Genomic DNA, 24,513 nt, shown 5'->3' with positions numbered 1-24,513 from the left:
AAGTTGTGCAAGACATGCTTTTTTAAGTTAAAGTTGTTCAGGTCACAAAATGATGTCTGCAAACTGTTGGAGTGTGTTTGGGGAGTCAAGTGTTTTGGGTTGTTTCCTATAATACAGAACGTTTTTTTTAGCATTCAGTAGTTATTTAGCATTCATGCACAATATTATACCACGTTACGTCCCTAAAGCCACAAGACCATCACTTCTGTCAAATAAGCTTAAAGACCCCATGAAGTGACTCAACATGCATTTTATTTATTTGTTTGCTTAATTTTTAAATTTTAATTTTTTTTGCATTATCTATGTTGACGTATTGAAACAGGAAATTGGGGCTTGGCATATCAAAGCAGGTATAATTTATGTAGGGAACATGCTCATTCTTGCATGGAGCTTATTGGACAAAAATGTGTATATGTTCCTGATCACAACATGAATCAGAATATCAAAAATGTATATTTTAAATGCAGATTTAGTTTTTCTGTCACCTAGCATACAGATGTCCTCAATGCTAACAGGCATAGACTAAACATTTTGATTTCATGGGGTCTTTAATGTCTTTTCTTTGCATTATTAGTGTTCATAAATATTGTAGCCTCACTGCAAGGTCCTCCTTGTTCTTCATTATTTCTTCATTTAGACCTTCTAAAGAAGTTTCTCTGGGCACTCAAGGACACGTCTCAGTCTCGTCTCTTCTTTAAACAATGTTATGTGTCTTATTCCCCCTCTGTCTGTCTCCACAGCCTCGCGAGAGAGGACGCATGCGATTCCACAAACTGCAGAATGTGCAGATAGCACTGGATTTCCTCCGACACCGGCAGGTACGAGAACAACACAACTTACAAACTACATTAAAAGGATAGTATGTCCAAAAATTATAGTTCTGTCATGACAACTCTCGGAGGGATTGGCATGGTAATGTGCATGACAATGTTAATGTATTTGGTCTTGGCGGAATAGATCTGCTACGCTGCTGCTGCTGCTGCTGCGGCAGAGCAAGTACAGAGACTTGCTAATGCCAATACATCCACAACATGCTGCTGTGAGCATGTAAGAAATACTGCTGCTGCATATATAACATACATGAAATAACCCCCATATAGCATACATGAATCACCTCGTAGCAGATCTATACAGGTGGAGCTGGGGAAGGTGGAGGGTTTCTGAAGCAAGCTGCACTGCTACGGCAAGCACTAGTCATATATTTGAATGTTGAGCAGCGAGCTCATTGGCTACCGATACAGGAGAGAACCAATCAGCTGTGCCATGTGATAATGATATCATTATGTCAGATTGAGTTAGACCTATCAGACTGCGCCATCTAGAGTTTCATGCCAGAACTCTGTATTTGTCCTTACTGTCCTTATTCAACCTCGTTGGTTTCCAAACCTGTGTATTTTCTTTCATCCGTGGATTATCAAAGGAGATGTTTAGCAGAATGTCCAAGCTGCTTTCTTACATGAAGTTAAAGTTAATTGGAACCGCTGTCTGGTCACAACAAAACTGACCATCATAGCATTTGAAAAAGCCATCTAGAAAATGTGTGTATCTTCAGTCGTCTTAGTGGGGAAAAGAGCAGCATAGACATTTTGCTTTAAGTGCCTCCTTGAGTGTTTTCATGGAAAAGCAAATCATAGAGTATTGAGACAGTGTCACAAATGTGAAATGCTGTTCTTCTCTGTAAATCACAGGTCAAGCTGGTGAATATCAGGAACGATGACATTGCAGACGGGAACCCAAAGCTGACGCTGGGTCTCATATGGACCATCATCCTGCACTTCCAGGTCTCCTGTTCTGTCAGTGTTGAGTTCCCGTACCATTTACCTCCTCCTCCTCCTGGGCTCCTGATCATTTTGATCAATCGCTTCAGTCTGGATCAATCACTGGTTCATTTAATTCTTTGGGTGTCATCGGTTTCCAATCAAACATCAATAGGGTCAATCGTTTTTGCTTCAAACCAGTCTCTGCTTCATGCAATAACATGTATTTTTTAAAAATAATCTCCTTTAATCAGGAATATCCATTATAATCAACCACAACAGTCGTAGAATGTTAAAATGATGCAGTTTGTTTGATTCTCTACACAAATCGGTTCAGTGTCTTAGGCACCATGAGGAATTGAGAGTCTTTGATCTAATCTAATTTCATAATCTAATATCCAGGCTGTTTTGTAGATCTGAATTATGTGAATCTGTTGTTCAAGGTGTTCAATTACAACCACACCCTGATTTATTCCACCTCAAACAATTAAACTACAGCTGCCAGGAGGCTGTCACACATTCAGCCGATGTGTCCTTCCATTGTTTGAGGGAATTTAATTTCTTTGGATTGATCAAATAAGTTGGCAGGACTTCTGGTTTATTCAACAGCGACACAGAGGTATATGTAGAGATGTGGCGTATGAACTTCTGCCCACCTCCTCAAGAAATAAAAGAGCGTTCTCCTTATGGAGGTAGCATGACTGAAAATAGAGTCTCGTGACCAGGGTTTCTTCTGCTTGAAATTTCTGCTTCTTCTGAAATTTTATTGAGGTTTTGCAACCTCCCATGAGCTAGTCTTGTGTCCTGAGTGACATTAAAAATGATTCAATGATTGTTTAAATAAGGATAGAAAAACACTATTTCTAAAAGATTTCCTCAAAATTAAGTTTAAGTCTAGAGTGTTTCATCCCTTTTCCTTAGCCTCTTTATCGTGTTCTATTGAGTTTCCCCAAATTCTAAACAGAATCCTGCATTAAACATCAAACTGGCACTTATGTAATTTATTTATTTCTTAATTTATTTTATTTTATTTTTTTGTGAAATGTTGGGACACATGAAACCCATGAACCCAGGATAATCCAGGATAATCTGGGACATTTAGTCACCATAATTTGTTAAAATCGAAGCCTTAAAACAATGTTTGTGAGTAACTAAAAGCAACTGTACTACATCAGTCAATGTTGCCAGAAGTATATCTTTTGTCTTTTTTTGTAGTCAAATACATACAGTATCTAGTTTAATGCTTGTTTGATTAACTATGAGTAGTCTAAAAATGCATGTTTTCTATTTGAGATCCTCATTGTTTTTTGGCAGATACTGTTGCTTAAATGCTTCAAACTGAGCAGCTTATAGCTCGGCAAGCTGCATAAACACAATATTACAATGTACAATTGCACAAAAGGCTGCAAACGAACAGCGCGCATCTGAAGTGTCTCTGAAGGAAATAATGCATTATTTATCGGCTTTAAGATATCGGCCAAATTTTCTTATCAGGCCGATACCGATAACAGAAAAAATGAGCCGATATGGGCCGATACCGATATGGTGGCCGATATATCGTGCATCCCTAGTTTAAATATATAGCTTACCCAACACTGACGGTGAACCAATTTCCAAGCTTGGATTTTTCTTTAATGAACTGCGTTGTTTTTGCTGCACTTGTTCATGGATTAAGTCTAATGACGGGTCTCAGAGGGGTTTTAGGAGGTCAATGGTATTCAGTGGGGCTTTTGTTTGTAGTGCATGACTAAAATTTGTGTAAGAAATCAACCACTTTGATTATTTATTGATTTGCACATGAAAAGCATATGGCTGCTGCTGCCACATGTTATTAAATCCATGCAACTCATTTTTCTGGGCTGGCAGATTTCAGATATCCAGGTGAACGGTCAGTCAGATGATATGTCAGCGAAGGAGAAGCTGCTCCTCTGGTCTCGGCGGATGGTGGAGGGTTACTCTGGTATCCGCTGCGATAACTTCACCACTAGCTGGAGGGACGGAAAGCTCTTCAATGCTGTTATACACAAACACGAGTAAGTACCTCTGTACTACATCTCAAGATTGGGGTTTGGCTTGTAAAAGTCTAAAGTAGTAGTAGTCACCACTGCATTGTCACAGACATGGTGTTTCCTGATATTTTCTTGAAATGTTTATCATTAGTCTGATAGTTACTCAAAAATACAGCATTCTTTTAGCAATGTTGGAATATAGAAATGCTTCACTCTTGATCAAACTTGTCCTTGATGCCATGGAGTGAAATGTTCTGATATGAATTCAGCGCATATTTCTGTGGAGATAAATGCCCTGAGCGCAGATGTGTCAAATCAGCGCTGTGCACACCACTGACAGTTTATTCTTGTGGAGTTTAATCAGCCTTTGAAGTTTGAATATTTTAAACTAAAGGTCTTTTTGGTAACACTTTACCTTTATATATATATATATATATGTAATGCACTTAACAATGAATTGCATGATCTCATTAATAATGTAATCACAGCTATAATACATTACAATACTTATCTATTTATTGTTTCACCTTTAGAAAGTATAATGCATTACAACTCATAACAAACAAACCTTCAAATATTATAATGCATTTTAATTTTGGTTGCAATTAATTACGATTTTTTTTAATGCATTACAACATGCATTATGAAAACTTTTATAATGCCTTTCACATAAAGCCTTTAAGTGTTATTGACATTTCTTTTTTGATGAATACAAAAGGAGATATCATGCAGAGTTTATGAGTAGCTCTTGAATATAAAGTGGTATATGGTTATAATGGGCTGTCGAGCTCAAGAAACAGTTATGAGATGTACTAGATGCACCGTGACACATCATTTTCAAATGTATGCGAATGTAAATGAGATTTGAGAACTACAGCAGAGGCCGACTAGATAAAAAAGTTTGTCCAGACAGAGTTTATGTTGGCTTGACAAAGTCTCACTAGAAAGTAGATTTAATAGATTTAAGTCAGGATGTTTTAAGTAAGAAGATGTAAAAGTCAGTAAGTAGCAGTTTTAAAAGCTAAAATAGATTAATGCAATTTTAGTTTTTGGTGCTTGGTGACCCAAACTGATTTTATTGCATGGGAAAGAGCAGCATGTAGACTATTACAAATATCTTCTTTTGTGTTCCACATGGGTTTGGAACGATATGAGCATCAATTAAATCAATGATACTGTTTTTTTGTAAGCGGGAAACAACCGTCTACACATGCCACACAGATCCAGGCCAAATGAAAGCTGTTTTTCTGTAATGAGGGTGTGTTCTGTATGCAGACGCGAGGACAAAAGAGAGCAGGAAGAGAATGAATGAGAAAATAGTTTTATAAGAAATGTACAATGAAGGCTGAAAGACAAATACCGTGAGGTGTGGTGCCTGTCGGAGTGGAGACAGGCCTCCCCGCAGGGCATCTTTTCTGAAACGTTGACATGTACCTGCAAAGCTTGGGAACGCCCAACTGACCCTGACACGAAGAGAGGATTTGATGCTTTTGTCAGCCAGGAACACCCATAGGATTTGTCAGATCTGCCTCCTTTCAGAAATGACTTTTACAGGCAGCACCTGCATGACAGAAAACAACATTGCAAGTACAGTGTGCCTTCTTTTTTGGAGCTCTCTGGAAACACATTTTGAGAAACTATAGGAGATATTGGTTTTTGGAATTGCAAGAACTGTATGCTGTATTTGGAATTGCCTTGCGTGCAAGCACATTTTGGGCCACGATGATGCTCAACTTGAAGAGGCGTCTGTCCTTTAAGAAGCGTCGGGCCAGCTCCAGCAGCACTATGGCTTCTGCGAGTGACGTGGAGGACCGTGTGGTCATGCTGTGCGAGGATATTCCCTCACAGAGTTCCCTGGACTCCGGCCGTGGCTCCCAGAGTCCAGGCGCTCGCTCCAGCGGAGACTCTCAGACGGGATACGGGCCGGACTGGAGCTCAGTGGGCTATTTATCAGAGAGAGACCTGAGGCAGATCCATGGAGGCTTCGGGACGGACGATCGGAGCATGGTGGCAGACGTTCAATACCATGCTGGAGAATTTTATGCCATGCCTTCCAGCATACATTTCACAGAGATGCCTGGGTGCTTGCTTCATTTATCACACTTTCGATGCTTTAATCATTCGGTGTAAATGTGTATAGTTTGTTCGCCCTCTGTTATTTGGAGCCGCTCCCATCTCTGGGTATTCATGGCATGTGAGTTATGGCTCCATCCCTCAGGAGACAGATGTTATTTGGATTTATGGAGCAGGTGGTCACTTCAACTGCGTCTCTGAACTCATTATATCCTCTAGTATCAAGCAACATTTATACTTATTATATTGTGCAATATTCAAATCCACTGACTCCAAAGAAGCAAAATGTTCTCATTCTGATTTCATTAAAAAATTTTGCTTTGGTGACTCTTTACCGTAAGGTTCCATTTGTTAACATTAACTACATTAGTTGCCCGAACTAAAACTGAAATATACTTCATGAGTATTTATTAATCTTAGTTCATGTTAAACATTTAATAATAATACGTTATTGAAATCAAAAGTTGTATCTGTTAATGTTTTTTGATGGACCGGAGGTAACATGAACTGTAACTAATATATTGGTATTGTTTAGTTAATGTTAGACATAATGTGATCTTATCGTAAAGTGTTTGCATTTTTTATGCATTGGATTGCATTTGCAATGCATGTTTTTGTTCAGTGATCCAGTGATTTAAACTTTTTACAGTAGGCTGCATTTATTACACACTTCCTGAGGCTGATGGTTTTGTTTCTCTTGATTGACCAGGCCCAGGTTTATTGACATGGGGAAGGTGTACCGCCAATCCAATCTGGAGAACCTGGAACAGGCCTTTTCAGTGGCAGAGCGAGAGCTTGGGGTCACACGACTGCTTGACCCAGAGGGTAATGTTAAATTTAAGAAAATTATTAGATATTAACACCTAGTACTGGAGCTAAATCCTGATTAAATGTAACACGGTAGGTTGCTCTTTCTTTGAGTTTACAATCCTTTGACATTTGAAAAGTGTCAAAAGTATGTGACCCCCTTTGACTTTACATGAATATTACAATGTTTATTATGCCTGGTTTATCCATCCACATAAATATATTTTTTATGTTTTTTAAAATGCTTGTGTCCTTGTCTTTATTAAAAACGTTAACTTATTTGATTTGATTTGTGCAAGATCGCAGCAATTAGCAAACGAAAACTAATCAATTCCTGATGGACAAAATAGATTTTAGTTTTTTTACATTTTACCTGTTTAATTTGGATATACATCACAACAGAGAAAAAATATATATATTCACAGTTTCCCTTTCATGTTGATGAAATCCAAATTGTTTGATTGAAATTTGATCTGATCTTCCATGAAGTTGCAGCAGACAAATGCACTCTGCTTAAACAAAGCATCTCTTTTTCATCTCTTTATTGAACATTCTGAATGAAACGATGAACGCTTATTAATCTGCAATTCTTTTCGTTGCAGATGTGGATGTGCCTCATCCTGATGAGAAGTCCATCATCACCTATGTGTCCTCCCTTTACGACGCTATACCCCGTATCCCAGACGTCCAGGACGGCGTCAGAGCCAATGTGAGCATTTCCCTCATCATTTCAATATGACGTAATTTCCACTTAACGACCCAGTTCCAGACTTAGGCAGTCAGCACATAGTCCAGTTAATATGCCGTCGAACCAAATCTAATAAAACTATATGAATGAGGTTACTTAAGGTTTCCTGTCTGTGAAATTCCCACACTACTGCTGAATAGCATCAGTGTCCAGTCTCTCTAACAATGACAAGATGATCGTCATGTACTCAGAAACGCATTCCAGACCTCATGATTTTATTTCATTCGTGCAAAAAAAAAGGAGAAGTTTAGCAGAATGTTCATGCTGCTCTTTTCAATACAGTTACTGTGAATGGGGACCAAAGATGCGGTCACATTTACTGATGCTCAGAGAAATTTCATTAGCAAAATCCAGTTACTTCAATAGGAATCCAAACAATCTGGAGTTTTGTGTGAAGACAAAAAGTTACCCACACAGGTTGTGCTCATGCAAAGTTGGCTATGCAAAATCATCAACAGAAAGATGCTTGGTTTGAAAGTGACTTCATAGTTCTCTGCTCTATTAACAGTAGACAATGGATTATTTTTGCTTGCAAAATTTAGCCCAATTTTCACCTTTGTTACACTTTAAGACTATTGAGCTCCTAAAATTGTACATGACTATATTCCAAGATGTCTCTTTAAAAAAAAGATGAAGAAACATTTTTGGTTCCCTAAGAAATCGTTCAGTGAACAGTTCTTAAAAGAACCATTTTTGTTCTCAGAGTGAAGAATATTTTAATAATCTAAAGAACCTTTTTCCAGTACAAAGAACTTTTTGTGCAATGAAAAGGTTCCATGGATGTTGAAGTTTCTTCTTGGAACCATCAATGCCAACAAAGAACCTTTTACCTTTTAACAGTGTAAAAAAGCTTTGTTAAGAAAAGGCACAAAATTAAATGAACATTTGTCCTTTACAAATTCATTTGCACGCATTCAAATATGGTGAATCATGACCCTTTTTGACCCTCTTTGGAGTTACAAAATGACAGAAGGCTCCTCTTCCACGTCCTTGTTTACACCTTTAAGGAGGATAAAAGGTTAAGAATATAAACTTGAAGAGGTAATAGATGTTGTGTGATCTGGATCTCTGCCATCTGCGCTTATATAACAGCATCCAGCTGCTGTCAGATGCAGTTTATTTCATTCCTCCGTCACGCCATCAGCATCTGTTATGAGAAGAGAATTAGATGATCTGTGAGCTGTGTCACAAACTATCGATAAATAAGCCCCTGTATTTGATTCGTCCCTCCCTTCATATGCTGTTATCAGACAAGGCTACGACTGTTGACACCTAATTGAGTGAATGTGGTAAGTGACTTAGTGGCAAAAGAGCTTTCCTGTACCTCTCTGAATAGTTTTTGTGTGGTCTTGTTCCCGGCTGCAGGAGCTGGAGCTGCGCTGGCAGGAGTATTACGAGCTGGTCACCGTTCTTCTCCAGTGGATCAGACATCATGTACTCATCTTCGAGGAGAGGAAGTTTCCCAGCAGCTATGAGGAGGTCGAGGTGAGTCTGCTGTTGTGTGGTCTGGGTTGCTACTAGTTACTCTGTTTGAATTCAGTTATTGAATGAATTGCAGTCTTCATTATCTGTCTGTGAGTTGCACATTGTTTTGTGTTGAATTATCTGGGTCACTGTCCTTTAAAGGACCAGATAAATTAAGACACTAGAATATGCTGTGATTTGGAGACTGCATAGAATGCTGGAGTTCTAACTAGTTTAACCAGCAAAATCCATGCTGGTCGAACAGCTTCACCCAATAGGTTTTGATGGTCAGCAACTTGGTAACTAGCATAGAATTTTTATTTTGTATTATTTTATTTTACAGTTTTATTGCATTTAGTATTATTACAAATGTATTATATTTATAATTATTTTGCTTTTTTTTTTATTATTTAATAGTCATTTATTTTATGTGACATTTCACGGTTCAAACAAATATATTTGCATTTTAAATTTTTATTTTATTTAAGTATTTCCTGCAGCAGTGCATTACTGTTTTTGCCAAAGTTATGTAAATTAGGCTGCGAGTTATAAAGTCAAAATTGCGAGTTATAAAGTCAGAATTGCGAGTTATAAAGTCAAAATTGCGAGTTATGAAGTCAGAATTGCGAGTTATGAAGTCAGAATTGCGAGTTATGAAGTTAAAATTGCGAGTTAAAGTCAAAATTGCGAGTTATGAAGTCAGAATTGCGAGTTATAAAGTCAGAATTGCATGTCATGACATGTAACATGTCTTTATGCTTTATTTTAAAAAAACGCCTTGTTTTTCATATATTTTAACCTTTATTGTAAGACGCTGTCTCCATTGTCATTTGAACAGCCGGTTGACTTCCTGTTTCTATGATTCCACTCCCTCAGAAATACGCAATGGGCTCAGACTGGTTAGCTGGCCCAGTTTGTTGTGATTCGTTAACCGTGTACTGCACGTTGTCTGGGAACTTCTCTAAAGCCGCGCAACATGGCCCCGCCCCCTTTTTTGCATGTTCCTGGGGGCGGGGTTTATGTACATTTCTGGGTTTGTAGCATAACGATCCCGGGATGTAGTTCATTGTAGTCCCTACGAGCCGTTTTTGTAGGCATTAAACTGCCAGCATTTTAAAAGACGATATCTCCGTTTGCATAACTTTAACGTTTGCCGTAACTTTGCAGACATCGTTTATGCTCAAACAGCAACATTACACACTAACTAACGTTAAAAAAGTGAAATCACAATCAACCACCCCTTTAAAAAATATACCTGTGATTAACTTGTAGCTTCGCAAACAATGTAAAAGTCGATCCCAACACTGCCAATAGCAGAGAGAGAACCCTATCCTCCTCATCCGATGGCATGTTGCTGGAAGAAATCCTTCTTTGCAGAGCATGAGTCATGTCACATGACACCGCATCATGAAGAGCAGCGTTCTGGCTCTGAGCTGCTTTGTCTGAGTTTCTATGGCTGTGTCTCATCAGCGTGGGGCGGCTGTGTGATGCATATCATCCTGATCTCAGAGCAGCTACTTATATTACCAGCTTTGTGAAGCCTATCCTCAATCATGCTAGAGGAATAACAAATGACAAATACTCACTGAACCATCCAGATCTACCTGCTTAGGGTTATCGAGGGGCACGCTTGATATTCCAGCATATGCTGATTACTACGCTCTTACCCCTTAGTGTTAATTTACTGTCAGTGATATACTATTATAGTTTTTGGTATTATTTTGATATGTTCTGCTTTCATTTTAATCTTAAAGTTTTAGTAATGTGTGTGTCATTTTTAACACTTTACAACAACCTTCCTTAGTTAACCTTAGTTACTTAGTCAACTAACAATGAACAATACATTTGTTACAGTATTTGTGAATCTTTGTTAATGTTAGTTAATAAAAATACACCTGTTCATTGTTTGTTCATGTTAGCTCAGGTTCATTAAATAGTAAATATTAAATATGTGTCACACTATTAACTACGATTTTTGCCTCAATTAACTTAATAGATCTATGTTTCAAAATTGTAATTGTTAGTTCATGTTAAATAATGTAGTTAAGTAAGGTTAACTGAGAAAGTTTATTATGAAGTGTTACAGACAGTTCTTTTAGTTTTTAAGTTTTAGTTTTGTTATTTTAGTACTCCTGCTGAAATAAAAGAGTAATTTTTCAGTATTTGACGTTTTATTACAGTTAAAGTCTATTTTATTTAAATGAATGAAGATGTGGTTTTAGTATGGTTTAGTCTTAGTTAATGATAGTAACCCTGTTACTCCCAAATTATTGCACTGTGTTATATATCTGTGTGTGTTTATTTATTAATTTGCTTGTGTGGTTACATTGCAGATTCTGTGGCGTCAGTTTCTGAAATTTAAAGAAACAGAGCTTCCCGCAAAAGAGTCGGACAAGAGCCGCTCCAGACACCTCTACCAGTCCTTTGAGGTTTGCACACACCATCAGAATACAGTATATTGTGCTACAATCATGGAGATTTAAACATGAAACATGAGATGTGAAAGCCATTTAAGTGTTTTAAATCTGTATAATGTTATGTTTCCTCTGTCTTAACATGATTTACCACCATTTCCTCACAGAGCGCGGTCCAGGCTGGTCAGGTCAAGGTTCCTCCTGGTTATCATCCCATTGACGTTGAGAAGGAATGGGGGCGTCTACATGTGGCTATTCTGGAGAGGGAGAGACTGCTCCAGATAGAGTTTGAGAGGTGAGGAAGACGTCTAAAACACAGACCTGTCTTAGTTCGGTCATGGCTTTAAACTGGCAAAACTGACATTACATCAGCCGTTATAACACAACGAAGGTCATTCTAGACTAATGAGAGCTGCGTGAGAATGATGCAGTCTCAAAACGTATCACTTCAGCACTTAAAATGCATGCATTTTATTGCATTTGATACAAAATATCAATTATCAATAAGTGGTATCCACAAACAGAGCTTCTCTCTTCACTCTTCTTCTTCATTTTTGCTTCGTGACTTGTAATCAGCTGGTGTTTTGGTGATTTTTAGTTCGTCATAGTATATACGAACAAGTGAAAACACTGTTTGTATGTTTTTTCATCACTTGGTTTATTGTTTAATCATTTAAAACTGCCGTAACCACAAACTATGTTTATTGTTCAATATTCAGCAATAACGAACGCCTGTATGAACTACAGTTTCATATACGAAGCGTTTATACAATCATAACGGAGATCATTTACAGTACATATAGATATCTTAAATATACTGTAGTAAAAACAGACAACTAAATTATAGCTGTGTTGATGCAAGAAACCTTGAACTGTTTGTCAAATGCTTGAGTTTTTCACAATCAAGGAGAATGTAGCAAAGAGTTTGTGTTTCAGTTTTCGTTATAAAACATTAAACAATTTTGGATTTGCTTAGTGTGATTATTACTGTTTTAATGAATCTGGATTTTTAAAACCTTCCTAGTTATATAGAGACTGATGAATCTGTATTCGTCACATGAGTGATTTCCAAATAGACGTATTGATTGTTCTCTTCAGTTTCTGTGAAGCAGTGTAGCAAGTTTAGCGATTTCAGTGTCGATGAGACCGATAAAAGAATGTTGCGATTCAATTCTGATGTAAATGAAATGAAATAGTTATGGATGTCCATCATCTTGAAGGAGAGGGAGTATCATAAACACCAGGACACGTCCCCTGTCACAAGACAATGCTCTTGCTGGACGAGAGTAATATGCAGCACACAGTTTCTTTATGGACTGTGGAATGACTGACCAAGTGCCACAACAACTTCATCCTGGCTGTGGTTTGGTCTGTCCGAGTCCCATGACAGGATTATGACAAGAAAAACATGCTTTTTATGCATTTTGGACTGTAAAAAATGGCCTTTGTGACAGACCCGTATCGTTTAGAGTAGTTGCTTCGTCGTGGAAAACTGTGAGTTTCTTGCTTGTTTTGTTTAGTTTTTTTTTTTCAATTACTTGTAACCATGTAACCACGTCCGGGTGATTTTTAATGTCTTACGAAGTAATTCCCCATCATATTTTTCAGATTTGTATTATTTTAGTTTCAAAGTTTTTACTGTATTGAAAATCCTGTCTCTTCATTTTATTGCAAAATCTTCCAGTCATTTGTGTAATAGTCTCGCGTACATCAGAACTTTGACTAATCGACGTAACGTCTGGTCCTCATAGCAGCTTATTCTGACCACCAACTGCCGATTTAGAAAATAAAAATGTAATCGAATTGTCTGTGCACTCTGATCATTTGCAGGTTAGAGCGTCTCCAGCAGATCGTCAGTAAAGTGCAGATGGAATCAGGCATGTGTGAGGAACAGCTCAACCAGACTGAGTCTCTACTGCAGACGGTGAGATTATACATCCTCAAAACACACTTATATAGTTGCTATTTGGTCAAATGTGACCCTGGAGCACAACACCAGTCTTAAGTCGCTGGGGGATATTTGTAGCAATAGCCAACAATACATTGTATGGGTCAAAATGATCAATTTTTCTTTAATGCAAAAAATCATTAGGATATTAAGTAAAGATTGTGTTCCATAAAGATGTTTTGTAAATTTCCTACCGTAAATATATCAAAACTTAATTTTTGATTAGTAATATGCATTGCTAAGAACTTCATTTGGACAACTTTAAAGATGATTTTCTCAATATTTAGATTTTTTTGCGCCCTCAGATTCCAGATTTTCTAATAGTTGTATCTCAGCCAAATATTGTCCTATCCTAACAAACCATACATCAATGGAGAGATTATTTATTCAGCTTTCAGATAATGTATACATCTCAATTTGACCCTTATGACTGGTTTTGTGGTACAGGGTCACAAATGTGAGTGGAAACTATGAAGTTGCTGTATAAACTTTGCATTGTAGTGACTTTGACTTTTGTTGCAGGATATCCGTCTCCTGAGTGCCGGGAAACCAGAGCAGCACACGGTTGAGCTGGAAAGGGATCTGGACAAAGCCGACGGCATGATCCGGCTCCTCTTCAACGACGTTCAGCTGCTCAAAGACGGGCGCCACGTGCAGGCGGAGCAGATATATCGCAGGTGAGTCCATACGACTATAGTGGAAAACCTTCTTCCAGTAGACGTCAGTGCATTAACTTTTTCCCCGCCAAACACGGAATTTTCGGTGTTTCCGTGTTTTCACTGTTATACACTCGGGGGCGCTATTACGCATCTCCGGAATGAGTCTAGAATGTGGCGATCAAAAACACAGGCGAGGAAGACGCAGAAACGGGCGATCTCATATGTAAGCATATGCATATGAAAAAAATGTGATCATCAACAATAAACAGCATATAAATGAAAACTGAGTGAAATGTCGATCCAGAAATTGGTAAAGGCCAGTGCAAGCTTTGGGAGTACTGATGGAAACCATCTACTGCATCTTTGCTCTGATCATCGTACTGAATCTGATCCAGATGTAGTATGATGTTGATGAAATTGCTCAAAATGTTGCTTTTTTTTTACAAAACTTACCTACATTCAAGTGTTGATGTATTGCATGTTCAGATAGTCATACAAAAACATATTCTGGGGGCTATGAAAGTTTACTGAAAATCATCAAAAATGCAAAAACGCTGGCAGGGAAAGAGTTAAAAAGGGATATTTCTTTCCCTTTTGGACCTACAAGTAATTCTATTGGATGAAACAACTATGGAAATCTATTACAAATACTGTAAGCAAAACGAATGACAGCGGTTTTCTTTTCTCAGGGTCTACCGCTTACACGAGCGCTTGGTGAACTTGCGCAGCGACTACAATCTGAGGCTCAAGCCCAGCGTCAGCACGGCCTCTCACGTCTCCATCACACACATTACCCAGAAGCCTGTGCAGCGCGTGCGGCCCGAGCTCGATGAGGTCACGCTCCGTTACGCGCAGGACCTGTTATCCTGGGTGGAGGAGAACCAGCGGCGGATCGATACGGCCGAGTGGGGCATCGATCTTCCCTCTGTGGAGTCTCAGCTGGGCAGCCACAGAGGACTTCACCAAACCATCGAGGACTTCAAGGCTAAGATCGAGCGTGCACGAACAGACGAGGTACTTTATATTGTTTACTTTTTTATTATAGACTCTTACCTTTTCGAACTATTTTTCTTAAATTATTGTTTATGTATAAAATATGCCCTGTACGCTAAAGTCCGTTATCTTTGAAGCATATTTTAATGGACTGTGATGTCTTCAACTCCTCCTAGACTTTTCATTTGACTCAACCATGATTTTTAACTTACTATGTAACTAACTATAGTAATTAAAAAATTCTAGTAAATTTACACATGAATAATTAATAACAAATTACTACTACTAAACTACTATAAGTATATTTAACTATACCGTCATACATACTGTACACTGATTTAAAGCAGTATGTACAACTATTTTGCAAATCTCAACTGCTTGAATGTTTATACTGGCACAAAATCTAAACTTTTATCACATAGCTATATATTTAAAGTTAAATATATACATATCCAATTTGACTAACAGATGTACAGTATATTCAAGCAAAGCAATATATGCAATATTGCAAATTTAACGGCTTGATTTTTTTATATTGTGGCAAAATGTAAACTGAATGGTCAGCCATTCACTAAATGTGATCATAAAGGCCCATTCACATAAAGAATGATAACTATAAAGATACATATAACTGTATTAGCAGTGTTATCAATAGACAGTAATGTTCTGTTTATTATAAGCTGGAGTATTGTTGCCTGCCACTTTAAATACTTGAGCTCTGTAAAGCAGGATAGATTCTAATTGGCTGTCAAAGTCTTTATTGTTCATCAGCTGGGAAAAAAACTTCTGAAAGTGACTCCACCGATATCATTCCTCTTTCTTGTTATCTTTATAGTTGTGGTGTGGACTATGCTATTCCCATAGAATTAGAACAATTATAAAAACTTTATAGTAAACTTTGTAGTCCTTGGTGTGAGCAGTCCTTACGGCATAAAGAAAAAAGGCACGAAAAGCTCGATACAAATAAATTTGATTTTACTAAAAAAAATGGATAAATGTATTTCCTAATTTTACTTCAAAGAGCTTTAGATGGTCTTTTGTGACATCTCTTCCTCTGTGTGTGTTTCAGAACCAGCTCTCGCCTGCAAGTAAAGCCACATACAGAGAATATCTGGGCAAACTGGATCTGCAGTACAACAAACTGCTGGTGAGTGTTTTAACCGGCAGCTATTAAAAATCACTAGGCCTTGCAGAGTCAGCATACGTCTCTCTTCTTCTCTAGAACTCCTCCAAGTCCCGTCTGAGAAATCTTGACCAGCTGTATAACTTCGTCAGCGCCGCCACCAAGGAACTGATGTGGCTCAATGACAAAGAGGAAGAGGAGGTCAACTACGACTGGAGTGAGCGCAACACCAACATGGCTGCAAAGAAAGAGAACTACTCAGTAAGTGCAGAGCCAAAAACAGCATTTTATACTCCTGTTTCTTTGTCTAGGGTTAGGGGTTTGCCTGTTGCTCATTATAGTTTAACCAGGTGTAAATGGAGAATACTGACAGTTTGGATTGTTCTTCATGGTCTGATTAATTCCTCAGGGACTCATGCGAGAACTGGAACTTAGAGAGAAGAAAATCAATGGCATCCAGGCCAGTGGAGACAGACTCATTAAAGACGGACATCCAGGCAAGAAGACTGTTGAGGTACGGAGTCAACGATTCATGTTTTTAAAAGAAGACATGGTAACACTTTACTAAAAGCCTTTGTGTATAATGCATTACAAAGGGTTATTAAAAGGTATAATGGATGATTATAATTATTTATAATGTGCATTGTAATACATTGTACCTTACATTTAAAATGCACAGTGTAATGTTGAATTGATAAGTGTTATAAAGTATTATCTGCGCTTACAATTATTCATGAGATCATACAATGCATTATAATGAGACATAATGAATGCATTAAAACTACTTTTATAAAGCATTATGCATAAAGGCATTAAGTAAAATGTTACCAAAGACGCTTCTGCTCGCCAAGACTGCATTTATTTGATTAAAAGTACAGTAAAATTGTGTAAAATTATTACATTTTTAAATAGCTGTTTTCTATGCGAGTATCTGTTCAAATATATTTTATTGCTGTGAGCAAAGCTGTATTTCCAGCATCATTACTCCAGTCTTCAGTGTCACACGATCCTTCAGAAATCATTCTAATATGCTAATTTGCTGCTTGAGAAACAGTTCTGATTATTATAAACCGTTCTGAACACTAGTGTGTGTTGTAAGTGTTATTTGTGTGTTGTGTTGATCTTCAGGCGTTCACCGCAGCTCTGCAGACGCAGTGGAGCTGGCTCCTCCAGGTGTGCTGTTGCATTGAAACTCATCTCAAAGAAAACACTGCATACTTCCAGGTACAGCATCGATATCATGTAACCATGTGCAGTTCTTTGTTGGTCAATCATGTATAAGCAGTATTCTTCTCTTTCTCGTCCTGTTTTACCCGTAGTTCTTTGCTGATGTGAGAGATGCTGAGGAGAGGATGAAGAAGATGCAGGAGACCATGAAGAAGAAGTACATGTGTGACCGCACCACCACTGCCACTCGTCTGGAGGATCTACTGCAGGACGCTGTTGTGAGTTTGCTTTTCGTTGTCAGCGGTTGGCTTATAAAAACTAAACTGTAATGCTAGTGTTTGTTTTGCAAGTGTACAGTTATCGGTACAGTAGAGATTGTTTACTACACACATTTAATGTAATATTGCAACACTGATGTCACAATATTGTAGCACAATTGGAGAAATAAATCAAATTTATAAAGCTAATTTTGTGACTTAAAATGTGATTTAAAATAAACAATCCACATTTGCTGTGCTTGTTTGTAGGGCTGAACAGTTTGGCTAAAATGTTGTGAAATGAAATGAAATTAAATAAAATAAAAAATTAAATGAAAAAATTAAATAGTCAATCCAAACAAAATAAAATATTACTATTGTAATATTTCACTAAAATAAAAAATACAGTATTTAAGAAACATATAATAATAATAATAATATTAATAAGTAGTAGTAGTTATATTAAATATAAAATTGACTGAATCAAAACAATAAGAAATATTACTATTGTAATAGTTTAGTAAAATAAGAAATAATAATATTTATTTATTTAACATTACACCTGCAAAATTATATCACTAATAATTATGGCTGTTTTAAGTTCTTCATTTTCAAACATTAAACCATCAAACTTTTATTTTAATGGAAAAACAATTCTTATAATGGTATTAAAATGAAAAAGTAAAATTAGTAAGTAGCTTTAAGCTAACTAAGTGAGTTTGACCACAGGAGGAAAGAGAGCAGCTGAACGAGTTCAAATCTGACATCGGTGGTCTGAACAAGAGAGCCAAGTCCGTCGTCCAGCTGAAGCCGCGCGATCCCACCAGCCCCTTCAGAGGCAAGCTGCCCTAGTTTTAGTCAAAGAGAACCTGAAGTATTTTAGTCTAGTTTAAGTCAAAGAGAACCCAAAGTATTTTAGTCTAGTTTTAGTCAAAGAGAATCTAATGTATTTTAGTCAAGTTTTAGTCAAAGAGAACCTGAAGTATTTTAGTCTAGTTTAAGTCAAAGAGAACCCAAAGTATTTTAGTCTAGTTTTAGTCAAAGAGAATCTAATGTATTTTAGTCAAGTTTTAGTCAAAGAGAACCTGAAGTATTTTAATCTAGTTTTGGTCAAAGCAAATCTAGTGTATAAATTAATACCAACGACTTATGCACTGTCTCTGTCTACAATAAAAACTGGTAATTGAAAAATATTATAACAGTGAAATTCCAAGTAGTTCCACTAATTCCAATAATAGCCTATTTCTCTTTTAAAACATCAGCGGTTGAGTAAGCGCATTTATTCAGCGATCACAATCGCAAACAATACAGTCGAGATCTCATGACAGAACACAGATCGGCTGAGGGACACTTTCATTTAGATGCTAAACTCCAACTTGTTTGTCGCTGTTTTTAGATCATCAGTGGCACATGGTTTCCAGATTGCTTAAAATAAGCAAAACAAAGGGCAGAAAATGTATCCATGTAACAGCGAAGCTCTGTTTCGGGGATTTGAACTCTTGATATCTGGCAACCGTGCTCATGAAAGCTCGCATAGTAGAGGCCTGTAGAGCAGTGCGCAATAACATTTTGTCTCCTTTTTTTGATGAAAATAAAAAGAGGTTTTTGGTCAAGTTTAAAATTTTTTGAATACATTTTAGTGTCGTCTTTTTTCGCCAACGATATTAGATGTTGATGTAGTCATAGTTATCGTTTATTTACCTTATTGTCGTCTCATCTTAGTCATGGGAAAAAAGCTAGTCAACGAACATCTTTCGTTATAGTTTTGGTTAAAGAAATTAACACTAGCTGTCACACACGCTCACAGTGTACTTGTGCTGCACGCTTGACCCCTGTTTCTCCTGACAGATCACCGTGCACAAGGGCGACGAGTGCGCGCTCATCAATAACTCACAGCCCTTCAGGTGGACGGTTCTGAACCGCTCGGGAAATGAGGCCGTTGTGCCGTCCATCTGCTTCCTCGTGCCACCCGTCAACAAGGAGGCTGTCGAGAACGTGTCCAGGTGCATTATACATACTACACTGGAAAAGCAGTGTTTTCTGGAGTACTTCAAAGGAACATTGGTGTTTACTGTCTACCAGCGTTATTTTACTGTCATTGATGTACTAATATAGGATTTTGAGTTAGATTTTCAGTTTATTTTTTCAAGTTTAATAATTTTGTTTGTGTGTTTTTGTTATCATCATTTTTTTTGTTTGTTTCATTGATATGCAATTTATATTTTTTTGATATATTTTGATACATATTTTCTGTTTTCAAGTTTGAGTAATTTTGTTCTGTGTTTTGTATTAGTGTTTTTATACATGCATATTTATAGTATTTACTAATTATTATTAAGTTTTAGTTTATTTAACTTTATTTATTTTTGTACTTCAGCTAAAAACAAAAACGAGAAATTTTCCCTTGGCAACTATCTGAGAAAAATACTGTATAAGATACTATTATATTTTTTTATTCATATTTTCATTTGTTTTTTTATTTCATATTTTCTTGATGGGGGGGCTGTTTTTTAAATTAAAGTTTTAGTTATTTTGCTGTGTTTTGTCATTTTTATTAGGTTTTTTTTTTGTAATACAGTATGTGTACATATTTTTCAATTATTTTCTGTATCAGTGATGGTTATTTTATTACAAGTTAAACAAAAAAAAAGTTAAACTAAAAAATTTTTTTTTGTTTTTTTTCTCTCAGATTTCTCTTTTCTTAGAATACAGTATGACCTGAAACACACTGTAAGATTTTGACTGTGATGTTATGTTGATGTTTCTGTCAGTCTGGAGGCCGGTCACCAGCAGACTCTGGCTCTGTGGCAGAAGCTTCACACTGACCTCAGGAGTCTGCTGTCCTGGCAATACCTGATGAAAGACATCCATCTCATCCGCTCCTGGAACATCACTATGGTCCGTTCTATGCTTCATTCATGACATAAATACATACCTCTGTGTTTTAGTCATTAAAGGGTTAGTTCACCCAAAATTAGCCCATAAATTACTCACCCTCAAGTCATCCTAGGTGTATATGACTTTCTTCTTTCAGACGAATCCAATCGGAGTTATATTAAAAATTGTCTTTGATCTTTCAAGCTGTTTAATGCCACTCAGCGGGTGTTGCATGCATCAGTCCAAAAGAAGTTAAATGAAAAGCGCCCATCCATAAAAAAATGGGGAGGTGAACAAAGGCCTCCTGTAGCGAATCGATGCTTTTTTGTAAGAAAAATATCCATATTCAAAACGTAATAATCACTTTAATCTAGCTTGCGCTCACTATTGTAAACGGAAGCAGCTCCGGGCGGATGACGTATGAGGTCGGCCTTTTATGATTTAGCCATTTAATTGATGAAATGTATTTGCTACTGAAAGAGATCAGTGCATATATGCTGTGAAACTTAGAAGTAAATGCACTGTCTGGTTATTTCACTCTGAAAGAAAAACACGTGTTCTACAGTGAACAACATGGGATTTTAATTCAGTAACTTGATTGTTAGGTTGCAGACCGACCGAGTTATATTTAGGAAACAGGCGGTAAACAAGGAAAACTGCTTTATTGAATGACAGTACCTTCAAGGGCTCTTCTAAATGAATTAAAGAGTAGACATGATTCTGCTGTTTTAACATCTGAGAATAGTTTTGCAACACATTTCAGACGAGACTAGATCAAGATAATTAAGTAGGCCTATTATTGCAATTTTGTCATTGCACTAATCAGTACTTTAGGGAAAGATACATGACTTTCTTCTTTCAGACGAATCCAATCGGAGTTATATTAAAAATTGTCTTTGATCTTTCAAGCTGTTTAATGCCACTCAGCGGGTGTTGCATGCATCAGTCCAAAAGAAGTTAAATGAAAAGCGCCCATCCATAAAAAAATGGGGAGGTGAACAAAGGCCTCCTGTAGCGAATCGATGCTTTTTTGTAAGAAAAATATCCATATTCAAAACGTAATAATCACTTTAATCTAGCTTGCGCTCACTATTGTAAACGGAAGCAGCTCCGGGCGGATGACGTATGAGGTCGGCCTTTTATGATTTAGCCATTTAATTGATGAAATGTATTTGCTACTGAAAGAGATCAGTGCATATATGCTGTGAAACTTAGAAGTAAATGCACTGTCTGGTTATTTCACTCTGAAAGAAAAACACGTGTTCTACAGTGAACAACATGGGATTTTAATTCAGTAACTTGATTGTTAGGTTGCAGACCGACCGAGTTATATTTAGGAAACAGGCGGTAAACAAGGAAAACTGCTTTATTGAATGACAGTACCTTCAAGGGCTCTTCTAAATGAATTAAAGAGTAGACATGATTCTGCTGTTTTAACATCTGAGAATAGTTTTGCAACACATTTCAGACGAGACTAGATCAAGATAATTAAGTAGGCCTATTATTGCAATTTTGTCATTGCACTAATCAGTACTTTAGGGAAAGATACATTTTTTATGTAAAAGTAGCTAAGAGTACTCTTATGTTTCAGTTCAAGACGATGAAGACAGACGAGTACCAGCTGATGCTGAGGAACCTCCAGCTGCACTATCAGGACTTCCTCAAAGACAGGCAGGACTCCAAGCTTTTCGATTCCAGTGACAACATGCAGATCGAGAGGGACTATAAGGAGACCGTACAGCATTACGACAGCCTGCTCCACACCCTGGAGAAAGGTACAGACACGAATCCCTGACAGAGCTCACTGTGCATTATCGATGCCATGAAACACTGAAACATGAGGGTGTTGGGTAACTGTTGAATTCACATTTCAGGAGCAGCTGTCAGAGCGCAGGGTGAGTCTTGTGCTCGTGCTGGCCTGATGAGCAGAGTTTGGTTATCATGGATGAGCTGCTCTGTAATGGAAAAACATCTAGTGTCAGCTTTTGATATTGTTTGTTTCCTGTGCTTTAGCTAACAACACATCCCTACAGAGTGTGCATGTACTGAAACGCTCAACATAGTAACATAGACGAAAAACACACAGCCTGGTCAAACGATCAATTTCTAAAACTGTATAGTTTTCATTTAGATGACATCCAACTGGGTAAATCCATCGAAACATGTCAGGACCATGTCCAGCCAGGGTTATTATAGTTAACTAAAACTAAAACCGTAAAAAAGAAAGAAAAAAAAACATTATAACTTGAAATAAAATTTAAATCTAATTTTTCATTTATTTTATTTTTTATCAGTTTATTTTTTACTATTAAAATTTTTGTTAATATTTTGAGATATTATTTTTATATTTTCTGTTTTTATTTCAGTTTAAGTTAAAGTTTTTTTTTAGTTTTGTTGTGTTATTGTCATTTTTTTTTTTTATGTCAATATAGTTTTTAGCTATTTTATTAAAGTTGTCTTAGTTATTTTGGTATATCAAGTACTATATAAATATCTATATTCTCTATCTATCTATCTATCTATCTATGTATATATCTATATGTCTGTCTATATATACAGTATATATATATATATATATATATACATAAGTATAGTATTTTGCATCATGGTAGTGCTTGTTGTACTTTATTTTATTTAAATACAAAAAATGAATGCAGTAAAACATATTTTACTGGTATGAGCTGTAAGAGTTCTCAAAATATGCCTCATTTTCTTCATGCACATTTAATTAAAAAAAATTGTTCTTTTGATTTTGGGATGAAATCTGAGCCACTAACACAGATGGAATGTGTGTGATGTGACTAAGTGTCATGAATGTTGGCTGCAGCAGACTGATAAATGAAGAGATAAACTGTTGTTTGCCTTCAGTGTTGACAGAAAACCGTAATAACAAATCTTTTCTCTTTGAAGGCGAGCAGGATGAATCCATATGCAAGTCATACATCACCCAAATCAAAAACCTGCGCCTGCAGATCGAAGACTGTGAGTCTCGTACGGTGGCCCGTATCCGGCGACCAGTGGATAAAGATCCGCTCAGAGACTGCATGCAGAAGACTGCTGATCAGAGAGTACGACACAAAGCTCTTGTTCTTTATATCTGATCCAGTTAAAACTCTTTTGCACCTGAAGTATGTGTATACAAATTCAAATCATATCTGTGACTCATAAATGGGTGAATTTCAACAAACATGTCAAGAACACATCCCCAAAATCGCAATTTATGACCATTATGATTTTTTGCTTTGTGATTTTATTTTTGTGACATTTAAGTACATTTCCCTGAGATGTTCTTCTTATTGTAATGGATTTCACCATTTCCTTATTTTGTGTTTCTCATTGCGATTTATTGAGATTTTAACCCATCAAGGTATTAAAATGTGTGCTTAATTGTCCTGAAAATAATGTCAAGAAGAAAAAAAAATCTGAAAAATCTCCAAGATTTTTTAGTATTTTTGAAATACTATTATAGTTTGTATTAATATTTTGAATACATTTTTACTTTTCAATTTTCATTTTAATTATAGTTAAAATTGTAGTAATTTTGTTGTGTTTTTGTCACTGTATAGAGAGAAAGATTTTAGACATTTTTATTTAAGTTTTAGTTATTTTTGTACATCAAGTTAAACTAAAAAATGAAAGATGTTGCTTGAAATACAATAAATGTTAACTGATCAAATTAAATATTAAAAATAAATGTTTCCCTTATTTTCAAGCAACATCTTTCATTTTTTAGTCTTTTTATCTTTAATTTTATTTTGAATGGTTCTGAGTTTCAGTTTTAATTAACTGTACCCTGAATATAATCTCTCATTTTTTTCTTTTGATTATTATGTGAATTATGACTCAGACCATGTTCTTTGTCATATTTAACCAAATTAATCATTGTGTTTTTGTCTCTGGCTCAAACAGAAAGTGCAAATGGAGCTGGAAGGAATTAAGAATAACCTGGACCGAGTGTCTCAGAAAGCTGAGGAGGTGCTGTCCTCTCCGGAGCAGTCCAGCACTCCAGTCCTGCGCTCAGAGCTGGACATCACCCTGCAGAAGATGGACCAAACCTACAACCTGTCCTCAGTCTACCTGGAGAAGTAAGCAGCGCTCTCACCTGTGTAGTATTTGTGACCCTGGACCAAAGTCATAAGTGTCAATTTTTTGAAATTGAGATTTATACATCGTATAAAAGCTGAATAAATAAGCTTTCCATTGATGTATGGTTTGTT

The 24,513-nt window shown here is 36.7% G+C and overlaps 1 protein-coding gene across 1 annotated transcript in view; it reads left to right on the top strand.

The window, feature by feature from the left end:
- Nucleotides 1–24,513, top strand: part of LOC107559021 (plectin-like) — a 79,310-nt gene that overhangs the window by 35,975 nt on the left and 18,822 nt on the right. Inside the window, exons 5-28 of the mRNA XM_016242740.1 lie at nt 741–818; nt 1,689–1,781; nt 3,624–3,790; nt 6,549–6,664; nt 7,249–7,355; nt 8,760–8,879; nt 11,192–11,287; nt 11,440–11,567; nt 13,103–13,196; nt 13,743–13,897; nt 14,569–14,893; nt 15,942–16,019; nt 16,095–16,256; nt 16,405–16,509; nt 17,124–17,219; nt 17,315–17,440; nt 18,149–18,270; nt 19,142–19,181; nt 19,268–19,422; nt 20,191–20,317; nt 21,888–22,071; nt 22,171–22,191; nt 23,207–23,364; nt 24,206–24,381. Coding sequence (XP_016098226.1) covers nt 741–818; nt 1,689–1,781; nt 3,624–3,790; nt 6,549–6,664; nt 7,249–7,355; nt 8,760–8,879; nt 11,192–11,287; nt 11,440–11,567; nt 13,103–13,196; nt 13,743–13,897; nt 14,569–14,893; nt 15,942–16,019; nt 16,095–16,256; nt 16,405–16,509; nt 17,124–17,219; nt 17,315–17,440; nt 18,149–18,270; nt 19,142–19,181; nt 19,268–19,422; nt 20,191–20,317; nt 21,888–22,071; nt 22,171–22,191; nt 23,207–23,364; nt 24,206–24,381 — 3,029 coding nt within the window. The remainder of the gene's footprint in view (nt 1–740; nt 819–1,688; nt 1,782–3,623; nt 3,791–6,548; nt 6,665–7,248; nt 7,356–8,759; nt 8,880–11,191; nt 11,288–11,439; nt 11,568–13,102; nt 13,197–13,742; nt 13,898–14,568; nt 14,894–15,941; nt 16,020–16,094; nt 16,257–16,404; nt 16,510–17,123; nt 17,220–17,314; nt 17,441–18,148; nt 18,271–19,141; nt 19,182–19,267; nt 19,423–20,190; nt 20,318–21,887; nt 22,072–22,170; nt 22,192–23,206; nt 23,365–24,205; nt 24,382–24,513) is intronic.

This window comes from Sinocyclocheilus grahami, unplaced genomic scaffold (assembly GCF_001515645.1).
Source record: "Sinocyclocheilus grahami isolate Dianchi unplaced genomic scaffold, SAMN03320097.WGS_v1.1 scaffold672.1, whole genome shotgun sequence".
In the NCBI taxonomy this organism is placed as follows: domain Eukaryota; kingdom Metazoa; phylum Chordata; class Actinopteri; order Cypriniformes; family Cyprinidae; genus Sinocyclocheilus; species Sinocyclocheilus grahami.
Note: the sequence above shows the minus strand (reverse complement) of the source record. Positions and strands in the feature narration are given on the sequence as shown.